This window comes from Periplaneta americana, chromosome 6 (assembly GCF_040183065.1).
Source record: "Periplaneta americana isolate PAMFEO1 chromosome 6, P.americana_PAMFEO1_priV1, whole genome shotgun sequence".
Taxonomy (NCBI): domain Eukaryota; kingdom Metazoa; phylum Arthropoda; class Insecta; order Blattodea; family Blattidae; genus Periplaneta; species Periplaneta americana.
The window spans coordinates 103480249-103496954 of NC_091122.1; the positions used below are offsets into that span (position 1 = coordinate 103480249).

General features: G+C 34.6%; 1 protein-coding gene across 3 annotated transcripts in view; it reads left to right on the forward strand.

The window, feature by feature from the left end:
• Positions 1–16706, forward strand: part of Synj (synaptojanin) — a 137345-nt gene that overhangs the window by 108739 nt on the left and 11900 nt on the right. Inside the window, exon 21 of one of the 3 annotated variants that reach the window (XM_069828631.1) lies at positions 9954–11364. The exons of 1 other annotated variant lie outside the window; for it this stretch is intronic. In XM_069828631.1, the coding sequence (XP_069684732.1) occupies positions 9954–10352 (399 nt within the window). In that variant the 3' untranslated portion in view covers positions 10353–11364. Of the gene's footprint in view, positions 1–1618; positions 1784–9953; positions 11365–16706 lie in introns of those variants that run through there. One more of the 3 variants, XM_069828634.1, reaches the window with a different exon arrangement.

Below are 16706 nucleotides of genomic sequence, written 5' to 3' on the forward strand. Positions count from 1 at the left end.
CAAGTTCTTTTATGGTGGCACACAAAAAGCTTAGATTTACTAGTAGGAAAGACAAATCGTTTTTTAAACAACCAACTTTCAGTAAATCTTGTAGAATACCGAACTGACAAAGCGTCGTTTTTATCCAGCTCATTCACACCAGACACAAAACTTTCAAAATTGTTTATGTAGTATACAATGGCACTTAACCATGTGACCCAGCTTGTGACCACAGGCAAAGGAGAAAGTGAAAGATCTGGACAATTCTATTTGAACACTTCAATTGTTGAAAATGATTTAACGAATTCTTTTTTCCATTGACACCAACTTATCCACTTTGCAGTTCAGAACTCGGATAGTTTCACATAACTTGTGTAGAACGTGAATCACACACATTACATGTATCATTTTTGGAAAGTTTACTGCATATACTCTGTACCATCTGTAAGTACGAGTAACACATTGTCATACTTCACCCCGTTTGGCATAGTAAATGCATAGCTTTATTAAATAACCTAACTACTGTGACATATCCGAGATAATATCAAAATTGCAGCTGAACAGAGCATAGGTTATTATGACACTAAGAAAAAGAAACCGTGGTTTGATGAAGATTGTTGCATGGTAGTAGAAAGAAGGAAACAGGCAAAATTGAAATTCTTACAGGATCCAGTTGAGGCGAATAGAGATAATTATTTCAATAAAAGACGGGAAGCAAATCGTAGACTTAGGAATAAAAAGAGAGATTACTTGAAGGAAAAACTGAATTAGGTAGAAACAAATAGTAAAAATAAAAACATTAGAGATTTATATAAGGGCATAAAGGAATTCAAGAATGGATATCAGGCAAGGGTAAACGTGATCAAGGTTCAGAATGGTGACTTGCCTGCAGACTCTCATTCAATCCTGAACAGATGGAAAAACTGTTTTGGGCAACTACTAAATATACATAGGCCAAATACAAATGATTGGGATGAAATTGAAATACAAACTGCTGAGCCATTTATACCCGAACCCACACTCTCAGAAGTCGAAATTGCGATAGAAAATCTGAAAAATTATAAGTTTCCAGGTATCGATCAAATTCCAGCAGAATTAATACAAGAGGGTGGAAGTGCATTATCTAACGAAATTTATAAGCTTGTACTTGCTATTTGGGAAAAGGAAATTGTACCAGAACAATGGAAGGAGTCCATAATCCCATAATCATATGCCCATGCAGGTTTTCCTACCAAGCAAGTTTTAAATTTTTTAACAATGTATAAATAATTTTTTTGTTATGAATACTGCAACAATGGGTTCTAAGATATGCTCTGCACGATATTTTCGAATTTTAACGACACAAGTGAACTGACTGCATCAGTACATGGGTTCGAAGTCACGATTGAACTTCTCTTCAAAAGATGGCTTGCAGCCAGATAGAAAGTGAATAATTAGTACACATTTTTAAATAAATACCACCTATTATGAAAGTACATAGTCAATAAATCATATTACTTGAATAACTTGTGATTGACATCATTTCATAATTTATTATGTGCTTTATTATAGCCTAAACTTTGATGGCAGGTTTTCCTACCACTGGGATATAACTTAGTCATTTATATTATACCTATAGTGATTTGAGTATTTTTTTCAGTTCACGGCTGGACACTGTCAATGAAATATGTGATATGATGCAAATACGGGGTAATGAGAATCGCAGACGATTGAATGTTGCCAGTCTTCCTCCACGAGAGCAACCTGAGGCCGAAATAGATGAAGACTCTGTAAAGAGTGGAAAATGATCCTGTTCAGAGAGTGACGCCCAATATGATTCTGATTCTGATAACGAAAGTAATGCACTGCTGGCATCTCCATCATCATCACTGCCGCCGCCACCACCACCACCACCACCACCACCACCACCACCACCACCACCACCACCACTACCGCCGCCACCGCCGCCACCACCACCACCACCACCACCACCACCACCACCACCACCACCACCACCACCACCACCACCACCAATATATTTTTTTCCAGAATTGGAGAAAATATTTCGGCATTCAAAATTTCATACCATCCCAACCAAATGAATTATTTCAAGGAAACGCTACGGTGCATGCCAGCTAATGTATCTGACAGAGTTCATAGACTTGATCGTGGACCAATGTAGGACCTACTGCATTCAAAAAATCTATCTACTAACTCTACAACAAAAGAGAATATTGTAGTTTTTCTTGGCATTCTTTTGATTTCTGGCTAAAATAAACTCCCACACAGGCGATTTTATCGGAGTACATTACCAGATTTACATAACATTTGGATTTCTGATTCAATGAGGTGGAATACTTTTGACGATATTATGAGACGACTGCATTTTGCTGATAATATGGCAATTTCTAATAATTGCTATTACAAAGTTAGGCCAATTTTCGATATACTAAATAACAAATAACTCATTCAAAATCTGACATTCCAGAACACCTGAGTATTGGTGAAACAATTGCCCCGTAATATGGCAGACATTGAACCAAACAGTTCAATTGAGCAAAACCAATAGGGGTTGGTTTGAAGCTCTGGTCTCTTTGTACTGCAAATAGCTATATGCTGCATGCGGAGTCATATTGTGGCAATATTATACGAACTTACCAACTTCAGGGAAAGGACAGGTGTTTGATGTTGTTTTTGGACTTCTAAAGAAGGCTGATATCCAAAAGGGCAGTCATTTATTTTTGATAACTATTTCACGTCCATTGATCTTCTGCATGACCTAGGTGCTGAGGCATTGGAACAACAGGAACAATTTGCAACAACGGGGTGTATACAAACAAATTAAAAATGCAAAAAAAAAAAAAAAGAGAGAGGAGCTATGGAGTCTATTGTCGCAGATGATGTAATTTTATTGCGATGGAATGACAACAGTGTAGTTACAGTCGCCAGCAATGTTGCTAAAACGACTCCTATTGGAAAAGCTAAACGTTGGAGTTCCAAGACAAAGAGGACGATTCAAATAAGCCAACCACGCTCAGTTGCACTGTATAATAGATATATGGATGGTGTGGATTCCCATGATCAATATGTAGCAACCTACAGAATAAGAATAAGATCCAAGAAAAGGTGGTAGCCCTTGTTTGCATGGTGTCTAAATGCTGCCGTCGTAAATGCGTGAAGGCTTTATCGCACCTTGGGACATGATATCTTACTACTAACTTTCCAACAGAAATGCACTTCGCAACTCTGAGTCCAGTACAGGAAACCTAGAAATTCTCCTCGCTCAGCACTTCAAAATCGAGAAGCAGCTCATGATAATGTTCGTTTTGACAGGATTGATCACTGGATCATCCGTAGTGAACATCCTAATGCACGATGCAAGCAGTGTGGACGTCGTACAACATTCGTATGTGAAAAATGTACTGTACCACTGCATCCAGAATGCCAGAAAATCTATCATACTGAAAATTCAGCAGCACATTGTAAAATTCTTCTTCTTTTTTCATATATTTTCCCCAAGTAAACAATTATTTCAAATATCCGTAGCGTTTGTGCGATGTATATCTTAGTGAATGAAGTGAAAAGTTCATAACATGTATGCTCTGCAAACATATAGCGAAGTTTTGAATATGATAGCTTAATAAGTATATTTTTGATGTCTTTATTTCCCAGTGGCAGGAAATCCTGCCACTTCAGTTATAGGCCCATAATAGCCTAATATTGTCCGAATTATCTGGAAAAATATTCAGATGCTCATTTCATATCATTGTGATGGTAGAATATGAATATTAGTTCTAAAACCCACAAAAAATGTTCTGGGCATTAATGGGTTAAGAAGGGGACAACATTAACTGTAGCAATTTTCGAGGAATATCACTTTTGTTCACGTCGTAAAAAATTTTGTCCAATATTCTTCTGATGAGATTAACTCCATATGTAGATGAAATTATTGGGGATCATCAGTGTGGTTTTAGGCGTAATAGATCAACTATTGATCAGATATTTTGTATTTGACAGATAATGGAGAAAAAATGGGAGTGTAAGGTTACAGTGCATCAGTTATAGATTTCAAAAAGGCATATGACTCGGTTAAGAGAGAAGTTTCATATGATATTCTTATTGAATTTGGTATTCCCAAGAAACTAGTTCCATTAATTAAAATGTGTCTCAGTGAAACATAGAGTAGAGTCCGTATAGGTCAGTTTCTGTCAGATGCGTTTCCAGTTTACTGTGGGCTAAAACAAGGAGCTGCACTATCACCTTTATTTTTTAACTTTGCTCTAGAGTATGCCATTAGGAAAGTCCAGGATAACAGAGAGGGTTTGGAATTGAATGGGTTACATTAGCTTCTTGTCTATGCGGATGACATGAATATATTAGGAGAAAATCCATAAATGATTAGGAAAAATACGGGAATTTTACTTGAAGCAAGTAAAGAGTTTTGGTAGTAAAATCCCGAAAAGACAAAATATATGGTTATGTCTCTGATGGGAATATTGTGCGAAATGGAAATATAAAAATTGGAAATTTATTCTTTGAAGAGGTGGAAAAATTCAAATACCTGGGAGCAACAGTAACAAATATAAATGATACTCAGGAGGAAATTAAACACAGAATAAATATGGGAAATGCCTGTTATTATTCGGTTGAGAAGCTTTTATCATCCAGTCTGCTGTCAAAAAATCTGAAAGTTAGAATTTATAAAACAGTTATATTACCAGTTGTTCTTTATGGTTGTGAAACTTGGATTCTCACTTTGAGAGAGGAAAATAGGTTAAGGGTGTTTGAGAGTAAGGTGCTTAGGAAAATATTTGGGGCTAAGAGGGATGAATTTACAGGAGAATGGAGAAAGTTACACAACACAGAACTGCACGCATTGTATTCCTCACCTGACATAATTAGGAACATTAAATCCAGACGTTTGAGATGGGCAGGGCATGTAGCATGTATGGACGAATCCAGAAATGCATATAGAGTGTTAGTTGGGAGGCCAGAGGGAAAAAGACCTTTGGGGAGGCCGAGGCTTAGATGGGAAGATAATATTAAAATGAATTTGAGGGAGGTGGGATATGATGATAGAGACTGGATTAATCTTGTTCAGGTTAGGGACCAATGGCGGGCTTATGTGAGGGTGGCAATGAACCTCCGGGTTCCTTAAAAGCCAGTAAGTAAGTAAGTAAGTAGCTACTGTAACATGGTTTGCTGCAGACATTTTTTTAAATGCTAGCAAAAACAAATGTTCACAAACAGTTTTGTCATTCTTCAACACAACAACAACAACATCATTTCCTACTTCCTACCACCAAAATCTGTTGTATCGTCAATGCTCATTGAAGCTGGTTCACCTACTAGCACATGTCGTGAATGCACACGTGAAGCAGCATACATTGTGCTCGTTTCCAAACAAATGTTGGGCTACCTGAGAGCTCTGATCTGCAGTTATTGATTTATCATACAGTTGACAAAATAGCACTTTTCCGTCGTAGTAAAGATGTTTTTAATTAAACTCATCTACATATTGCTGAAAACACGATCTTAAACTCGATTCGATTTGATTTTCGGTATTATAAGAGATTAATCGACACATGTCCTATCGTAAATGACTCAGCTACTGACATTGTTGGAGAAATGCTTCATATAGTGATGCCATTACATTGCCTAAAGTTCAGTAAGGTTGGTGATGTTAATGAGTTATTTGCTGGGGTGTTGCTCATTCTAATTGAGATGGGCGACTTGCAGAAGCTCTGTTTATACCTAAATTCTTGTCGGTTGTATATTTCAAACTAAACTGAATGAAGCTAACTTCACCAATAATAATCATTCCTAGAAATTACATGTTACAAGGCTTCTCGTTCTTGTTCATGTTAATTTACTCTAATAACATTGATATGCTGCCTAGCAGTTCCCAGAACTTGAGGCAATACTATTATGGATGTACAGTCAAAGATATTGGACAAACAACAACAAAAATGCTCTCTCAGACACAACACAGTGTATAGAAACATATTTTTAAAAAGATAACATACTCCTAATTGATATAATTGATTTAGTTTTGAGATATTTAAAAATTCTTCTAAAAATCAATGTGAGTAAAAAAACTTCAAGATTTGTGTGTTTATAATATATTTCCTGAAAACAGGTTAAGAGGAGGAGACTGCCTCACATGTCCTGTTTGACTGTCCACTCCTAGAAAGGAAAAGATTTTCCCTTTCCATAACAAGGGAAGATTTAGGAATGGACACTAATGTTGGAGCCAAAAATACTGTTGCTAGTCCAAGGAACAGATTTGGGAAGACAATGCTAGTGTCCATTCCAATGGAGATGCACAATAAGCCTTTTAGGCTGATGTGCATAAGGCTTTAGTTTGGCCTAAAATACTTCTTTAATCTTATATTTTGAGTTTCATTTTTTATATCCATAGGGAGACATTAAAAGTTTTTACAGCCATGTAACACACTCCTTTTTGATAGTACGAGAGATTTGCCAATGGAATATGAAATATTCAGAATATTAATAAATAGTAACAATAACAGATAATTCTGTAGGATCAAATAATTAATAATATCGTCATATATATTGTGTAACAGTATACAACTGTTGGTTCCCAGCTGCCCAAGTCACTCATATGACTGCACTCCTATATGATGACATAATATAATGTCCAAACATGGAGTAGGCCAAAATGGGAAAAATCAAAGGAGAGGAGTTCAATCCGGTGCTATGGATGGAGCTCTGGCGTAGCTTAGTGGTAGATCACTCGGTGTGTAGAACTGAGGTTCCTGGGTTCGATTCCTAGTGCCGCACGAATTTTTCTCCATTGTTAATGAATAGTAACCATAACAGAATTCTGTAGAATCAAATAATTAATAATATCATCATATAAATCTTACTCTGATTGGCGTAATATGTTAGTAGTTAGCAATGTATGCAGTGGAGGAGGGAAGGAACTAGTCACCCTACGCTGTTATCTCCTGGCTTAGTTACCTCATGAGTGATGTCTTATTGGTGTCACTTATAAGGTTTCAACCTGTCTTCGGACAGTTGACTGAACATCATTTCGAAAAATAAAAATTTTCAAAGAATATCTGAAAATCATACATGAAGTGTAGTTCAATACAAGTGGAATATTTTACGATTTTTTGTTGCTTTCAAATCATAAGGGCATAAAGAACTAGAGATCCCATAATTCGATAATGCCATAGTATTATGTGATGATGTTGATGGTACCTTCTTTAACAATGAAATAAATTCAATATTAAAATAAAATTCAAACTAAATAAAAAATATATTGCATTTAGGATTAGAGGTAATCAAGGTTGATATGAACAATATGCTTCCTGTCCAATTTTCTGATGTGTATAATTATATAGAAGGTGGATGGACTTTAAGCCTTTGTATGAACATAAAATTTGTAGTTTTTTTTTTTCATATATTCTAATTGAATCTGAACAAATTGCTTCTTTCAGGAAAAATGTTTCGGGATTATTTTTGGCGGATTTAGTATAAAATTTAAATATGCTACTAGCATATTACCTGAGAAGGTAATTTATAACCTTTGAGCAGTATGTTCCCCCTGGACACCATCTGATTTCTGTGATCCAAAACAGCTCAGTAACAGAGAAACAATAAAGAGAGCCATGATTAAAGCTGCTAAATTAATCTGTCGAAGTGAAATAAACAATTCTAGAGCATTATGTTATCCTGGCGCATTCTTAACGATCTGCCATTGATTGCATTAACAATTACAATAAGGTTCATATTTCCCATTCCATTCTGGCCTCGAAGTAAACAAAGTAGGACCTATTGAATATTATATACCTCACATAATGGAAAATTGTCAATTTATACGTAATAATTGCACTATTATATACTTGTAATGAGCTGGAAGTTTGCATTTCAGTTTCAGGGCGATTCTTAACTAACATATTTATAATTTTTTGTGCTCTGCTTGTCGTTATTAGTTTAGAAATTTGTACTTGAGTAACTACACTTCAAGAATTAACAAAGAATTGACGATCTTCTAGACAACCTCATCCAGTGATATATTCCATAATGCTAATGCTGTATATTGAAAATATGTCAGATATGCATCAACAATGTAAATTCCAGGAACATACTGCTTAGTTGCTTGATGCAGAACTACATTTGGCATTTATAAAGATTTAGGAGCATAGTCGTTGATGCTAATCTTGGAATCTCTGATTTCAGCAATGATGCATGTACATTTTTGTTTAATACTGTAATGAGTTTATATTTAAAGGAAAGGCGCGAAAAGTGTGTGTACACTTAGTTTATCCTCCAGCATGACAGGTGGCATCATAATCTCTATTTTTAAAAAATTAGTGCTTATTTGGTTGATGCAAAATGTCATCCTAATATTCTAATTCTAATCCATACTGTTAACATTGGATATGAAAGAGGAAAAATGTTCACTATATCCGAGAGAATGGTAATCATAAGGAAGTATGATTAAAACAAAGTTAGTATAAACACATCTTGTGAAGTATAAACACATCTTGTGAAGTATGTGGGATAACATCCATAGGTACATTGCGAGATATTATCACTAAGCCTAAGAATACTGAAGAAGAACTTGGTATCAAAGGAACAAAGCACCAGAAAGTGAAAGAATAAAAACATAGGGATCTGAGTCTGTGGATCCAATAGGCAAAATCTGTCTCATTCCCTCTTAGTAGACTCTCAGAAAAGTTTCTGAAATTTGTCATTGATTTGAATATTAGAGATTTCAATGCATCTGCATTACGATTTGATATGTGTATACTGGCATACGATTATTGTCATTTTTACTATTATTATTATTATTATTATTATTATTATTATTATTATTATTATTACTACTATTATTATTATTATTATTATTATTATTATTATTATTATTATTATTATTGCTGCTGCTGCTGTTATTGTGAGGAGTATTACTTACATGAACTTAGCACAAATCTTGATCTTAAGGTTCCGGAGATTAGATAATTATTCAGAGCCATGGGGATTTCTCTTAATAATAACACGTAAATAGTAGTATAAACTTGTATTACACTTTCAATACAGGTATTTTATCCATGTATGCTCAGTTCCAAGTTATATTTTCAGTTGTAGCAATAATGAGCTATATGATTTTTGTATTAACATTCCATCTATGTTACATTTCAATTATCAAATCTCCAAAATTTCAATATTATCTCAGCCTTTTTTCTTATAATATTTTTATGTGATGAAATTTGCTATATACATGTATTATTGAGTATACCACCATAGTGGAATATAATACTGTTGTCGTGGCCGCCACTGCCACCCTAAGTAGCCTAGTGATTACCATGCTTGTCACTAGATCAGAGAAAAATGTATTTTTAAGGACAATAAAAACCCTAGCATAACTTCCTTTGGAAGAAAGTAAGACTGGGAGACCCATGCCATAGATTTACGACACATAAAGGAACTCTGTCTGTGACAGAGAGATCTGTAGATGAAATTTACTGGTCATTTGTTACCCATATCAAAATTCAACTACAGAGATAGAATAGTGGGCCTGTGTAACATAATCGTGCATGTGTTTATTCTAATAGAATAGTGGGCTTGTGTGACATAATCGTGCATGTGTTTATTCTACCTTTACCTGTTGGTAATTTCCATTTCCCAGAAACAAATTACTTCTGTTTTCTTACTGTTCTTATTCTAGACTCTTGTGTTCCATATTCTTGAATTTTTCTTGTTTTGAAGTTGTTCTTGGTATTTCCATTTTTCTTCAACTTTCATAAGCATATACTGTACTAAGATATTCATCTATCGTTGTCTACACTGTACATAGTAACTGTGTTTTTCTTCAACTCTTAATTTACTTATCTCATTTCAGCCATATTCAATTCCCGACATGTCTGTCAATTTTCATTAGCTCTTTGCTTAGTACAATTTGACAAGGGCCTGGTCATAAAATTAAATGCTGCATAGAGGTTTTAAACTTTTATTGAACATTCCAGGCTGGAGTTGTAAGCATACCACGCTCTATAGTTCAGCCTAGTCAAGAAGCTGTTCCCCAGTCCCCAGAACAGAACTCTTCTCCTGTATACAACCAACAGGAGGACAGTTCTGCCATTTACGAGGAGATTCGGGATGGAGAGCACAGTTCTCCTATTCCATCAGGGCCACCACCACCGCCACCTCGATTTGATTCTACTGAGAAAGAAGACATTCCAGCTCCACAGGCTACCCCTCCTCCTCTTCCACAGAGGCAGCTTCCACCCCCACCTGTCCCAGATCGATCTACAGTTCCACCCCCGATCCCTGCTCGGGCAGGTGTGCCCCCTCCCATCCCTGCCCGAACCTCAACTGTCCCTAACCCCACTCCTCCAACAACTCCTCGTCGGAACCTCAGCTGAACTAGCAGAGACTTAAGGGCCAAGAAATCAGTATTAGTTGTGTAGTAAGACCACAAAGTATGCTTTTCACTGTTCTGCCTTGGTTTAGCATGTAAGCCGCGTACTTAAAGCAGTTCTCAACATTGCCACCCAAGAGATACACTTTAGACTTTCTCTGTGAGTCTGATTTCCTGTACTCTTTCCTTGTATGGCACAAAGAGATTTCAATATTAGTTATGATACATGTGAATTGTGTGAATTAGGGAATATATCGTAATCATGATTATCTTCTACATTTGTCATTAGTCATTGTATTACATATGACGAAATTATTTATGATGCCATGTAAACAATTGTGAATATAAGTGGATCAGAAGATTAGGAATGTGACGTTGTTTTGTAAGTGAAGCTTCAGAAAGTGAAAAATTATAATATAAAAGAAAGAAAATAATATACATGATGAGAGAAGATAAAAGTCATTAATGGAATATTCGTTTAGACAAAATGCTGAACAACAGATTAATATAAATTTTATTAAAAAATCATCCTGCGGAAACGTCGAAAATAACAGGGAGAAAGCAAGGCCCCATTTTGTAAGTGTTCAGTGACCTAAGTTGGAATAACAGGGCTCATAAGAAGTAAATTCGGTAAATAATTTTATCATGTTCTGAGACCGAACTTCTTTAAACCATTGCTGAAGTGCTAAGACAATACGAAATTGTTCTCAATAATATTGAACAAATTATTGAAATTGTTTGGCCCATGTTGTCCCAGTATGTGGCTAAAGATAACTCATTCGTTAAAAGGAAATAACTGAATCTAATTCTAAAAAAAAATGCTTTATCCAATACAAAAACCTCTTTAAATAAGACAATTGAGTACATTTTAATTTCTTGATTTTACTGTATCGAGGAAATACCTTATTATGTAATAAATACCGTATTTTCTCGAATACCCCATTTTTTCCCAAATATACAAGTAAAAAATATAGGTGTGCGGCTTATTCAGAATGAAGTTGGCAACATTGCCCGATTTTCCTCCTGTGCAACTCCTGAGGTGGTAACACATCCAACATCTTCCTGCGTGAGTATTTCAATTGTTAAGATTGTTAAATGATGTTTGGATTAGCAGTACGTGTGTCAGAATCAAGTTCAAGCGTGATAAGTGTATAGTTTGTGCATCTTATATTTTCAATGGATTCGTGATGCACAGGTGAGTGTATCACTCTCTCTTGTTGAAAAGAGCTTCAAAAAGTGTAGCATCTCCAATCAGCTGGACAGAACAGAAGGCGATTGTGTATGGAGAAGTGAGAGTGAAGACAATGCTCGGGTGACGATGATGAAGATGCCAAAAACAGCGCAGAATGAAGAAGTTAATAGTGATAGCACGCATTTATTATAACAAACCACGTAATATCATACAAAATAAAGGTAGTTAATTTACTGATGCGGCTATTAATGTTGATTGACCAGTAGCTCCAATTGCTGATAATGAGGCATCCATGTTTATTTAGTGAATAAATCTTCAATCAAGCAAGCATTTTTGTTTACTAGCTATGGACTAGGATTGCTATGCACTGTGCAGCTTTTGACCATGACATGTTACGGCACATCCCACTCTTTAGTCAGCTATCTAATTTACTTCAACTGTAAATGCAGCTTTGGGACATGGCCTCAGTATAAAATGAACTTCACGACCGAAAATTTAATGTTCTGTTCAGTAATTTCGAACATTATTATTACAGTATTAACATGGAATAAATTAATTAAACTTTGTATAAACCAAAAGTACATACCTTTGAGCAGACTTTCCACATGGAATTTAAAAAATATTTTGCTCAAGCACAACACAGAACGATCTTTCCGTGCATCACTCCAACTCACAACTGGTGCAGACTGCCCAGGTGTTTATGAATCATCAATTTCCGCTATGTATTTACTGTTGTTAATCTTTCCGAATTTCTTTTTGCATTGAGGATTTCTAAAGTGCAGACATCTGGTTAGTGTTCATAGTGAAACACCAACTTCAGTGACTTTGAAAAATATTATTTTTTGTAGCTAGATTGAGATTCTGGTCCTCTGTGCACTGTGAAGATAGTTCACTGCTTTAATTAAAATAAAATACTGCTTTATAGGACACTTTCCCAATGGGAAACATTAGTAAATTTTATTTTACATCAAATCTTGTGTATCCAGAAACTTGATAACTTTAATCTCTCCTGATTATAATGCAAATCGAATTCGAAAAAAAGAATATTCGAAAATGTCACGTGACTCTAGGACATCATCATTATCGGCAATTGTCTGCCACAGAAGGATATTTTATGAAGAACGTTGTTTCTTTTCTAAAAACACTTGTGAAATATTCTGTGTTTTGGGCAAACACATATACTGGTATGTATGTGTCAGATTCTGTAACCTAAAGAAAAAAAAAAGTTAATTTTTCCGTGATGGCACATTTTAAATAAAAATATTTCATTATTAAACAGAAGTGTCTTAATGGCTATATATTTGGCTTCGATAATACTTTCTTACCACTAAAATAACACACTCGAAATTAATTAATGTGTCTTAGCTTCTTATTAATTTCACACAATTCCAGTTCAGGTGCTTGCAAATGAATTCACTATCAATTAAACATGGCTTATATTAAACATTTTCTTGACATTCATTTTACCACGATTGCTAAATTCAGTGATGAATGCCTTATTTCATTATATACATTTGTATTTATTGGGTAGTAAGTTGGTAACTGCTGCTTTATACTGAATAAAACGTCTTTTATAGTGATAATTATTAATTGTACTGGTAGTAAAATGATAATTTTCTGTGATAGCTTTTTTAAGGAGTTATGGGTTTTCTTACATAGTATTACTGTTATTTTATTCTGCAATTACATAGTAAAAGAGTTATTTCTAGTTATGTGATGTGGACACATTAGTATACTTCTGGTTCAGAAGAGTTTAAGATGCTGGATGCCGCAGTAAGGACTTACCCATTCTTTAACATATTGAAACAAAGCAATCATAACAGCAAAAAAGAACAGTTTTAATAAATTTATTGAAAATATTAATTACAGAACTGATAGCACTAAAACATAAATTTCTGAAGAATATTTCTAATACAGAGGAAAATACTAGGCAACCTAGTATTCATAATAACAAAACACTAACAGATAGTAGAGATGTAGCAAATGCATTTAATAAACACTACTCAAACTCTCACAGATTACATCCCAATATAAAAAACTGACAAGTTTGTCAAAAGAGAATTACATAAAAATAATAAAAACAATATTACTAGTAATATCACAGAATCTGAAATATTTAATCAAAATTTTACTTCCAAAGAATTAACTATAGCTATACAAAATTTAAAAACCAAGAAATCTCCTGGTCCCAACAACATTCATTCAGAATTTTTTTAACATCTGGGGGAAAAAGCCAAGTCTGTACTTTTTTCCATTTTCAATTTATCATGGAACACCTCAATTCCTGCAGCTTGGAAAAAAGCAATTATTGTACCAATTCATAAAAAAGGGAAACCTACTCATGATGTTAATAGTTATCGATCAATAGCACTATTAAGCATGATAGCAAAAACTATTTATCATGGAACACCTCAATTCCTGCAGCTTGGAAAAAAGCAATTATTGTACCAATTCATAAAAAAGGGAAACCTACTCATGATGTTAATAGTTATCGATCAATAGCACTATTAAGCATGATACCAAAAACTATGGAATCAATGATCTCCAACAGATTAACTTGGTATTTAGAATCCCAAAATCTTTTATCACCAAGACAAGCCGGCTTTCGACAACTACACTCTACTAATGAACAAGTCATACGCCTCGGCCAAGAAATAAAAGACAGTTTTAACAAGAAAGAAGATACATTGGCAATATTTATTTATTTTCAATTAGCATATGATTCTGTTTGCAGAAATAAATTATTACTAAAACTCCAGAAATTAGGTATCTCCAGCAATATGTTCAGACGGATATCAGAATTCCTTTGTCAAAGATTCATTGCTACTAAATTCATTAACTCACTTTCTAGTTACAAACATGTTGAGGTCTACCTCAGGGCGCTGTCCTCAGCACAACTTTATTCAATATTTATATAAATGACTTACCCTCCTTGTTAAAGGAATCAAACGTGAAAACAGCACTATTTGCAGATGATATAGTTTTGTGGACTTCTGGACCTCACAGACATAGAGACAAAATTCAAAATTTTTCTCTTAAAGCTCTAAATCAACTACATGAATGGAACACATTAAATTTGATGACACTCAATTTAAGCAAAAGTAACTGCCAAATATTTTCACTTGATAAAAAAGAAAGAGAATTAAATATCCAATACAATGACCAACACCTTCCTAGGACTTATGAATCCAAATATCTTGGAGTTATTTTCGATAGTAAGTTAACATGGAGCAACCATATGAAATATATTTCTGAAAAAGCTCGTAAAAGATTCTCCCTTCTGAAAAGATAGCAGGAAAGAAATGGGGATGCTCTAGAAATACTTTGAACACTACATACAAAATGTTTATACAGCCATTGCTGATATACTGCGGAGAAATTCTATAATTACTTCACCTTTCATAAACGAAATGGAACATGTTCAAAACCAAGCTCTCAGGCTCATTACTGATGGAATCAAAACAACTCCAATAGATTCTATGAGATTCCTCACTAATATTAACAGCATCAAAATGACAATAGAAGAAAAAGCACTGATTCAATATGAAAAACTTATCAGATTACCAGGCAACAGATGGCATTCATACAGTCCTCTCTGTAGATTAAAAACTCAGCAAAGTTTCATATCCCTGGTTCAAGAATTAAAACAGAAAATCAACATCCCGAATTTAAAAGAAAACTTACAAATCAAACCAAACCCTTTAACTCTATTAAATATAGAGTAGGCTTATAATCTCAATTTAACAGAAGTACTGAAATAATGAAACAATGTCTTTAGAGACAATTAATATTAGGTACCCTCCACAAAACTGGCTTCATTTACACACCGATGGATCCTTGATTTCCAGGGAACAAGGTGCTGGTGCAGGTGTTATGTGCTGTCTCTTCTCACTTTATAGATCTCTTGGATATGGAACAACAAGTTTTGATGGAGAAATCATTGCAATAAGTAAAAGTCTCAGGAATCTTCTTTGCACATCAATAAATTTAAGAATGCAGTTATATTGTCAGATTCCAAAGCAGCTATTCTATCAATAGTCTCGAGACACACACCTTCATCTCAAACAGCAGAAATAACTAAAATGCTCTCTCAATTAATAACACTCAATAAAAGAATTGTATTCCAATGGATACCATCCCATTGTGGAATTCTGGGAAACATGATGCTTTAGCAAAGAAGGGCAGCACTGCTACTTACAGACCTGTTACTAAATCTACGTATTACCCTGTGAAAAGATTTATTAAATCTACATACTTAGACTTCAACAAACAAAATTTGATAACACAATCTCAAGGGAAAAAAATGGAACTCTCTGCATCATAATCCACAGTTAATTCCCGATTTACCACGAAAATCGTCTGTAGCTGCATTTAGATTGGCAACAGGCCTTGACTGTTTGGCCAAACACCTGCATATAATTGGAATATATCAGTCCCCTAACTGCCCATTGTACAACTCAAACCAAGAAATGGATTCGGAACACCTCAAAATCTGTGGTTCCGTGGCTGACCTTGACAATATCTTTGAAAAATATTGGAGTGCAAGAGGTCAAATGACTTTATCGTCAAATGCCTGGCATTAGGAAACAACAACAACAATATGTATATTGAAACAAACATTAACATCACTTCCATATTTAAACATGATTAACGGTATCAAATTTGATTTGTCACACATGGAATTGATAAGAATATTGTTTAATTTTTAGTTATGGTATGAATCCTGGCTGTGGTAATGTCTAGAACACAATGAACAAAATGTTTACTGCTGTTGGTTGATCGATAACTTGAATTTAGGCATTACAATATCTTTCCTTATGATTTTATATTTTGTACTTTTATTCTGTGTAGAGGTTAAATAATTTTGAAACTTTTTTTCTTTTTTTGAAGACCAAAACTTATTCGCACATTTTTACTAGCTATTGCATAGTCGGAATTAGAAGCTTCCAATGTGCTTTGTCTTAACTGCAGCTGTCATCATAGAATTATAATTTGTCCCATCTCTTCGAACATATGCCTATTTTAAGTAACAAATTTTGACAGTGTGCTAGTTTGTGAGGAAAATTACCTCAACATTTTTAAGAAATGCAGTGAAACTTCTTTTATATGTTTCGCGTTTTCATACTTTTTTTTTCCTAGGCATGACAAAATTCTTATACTTTCCAT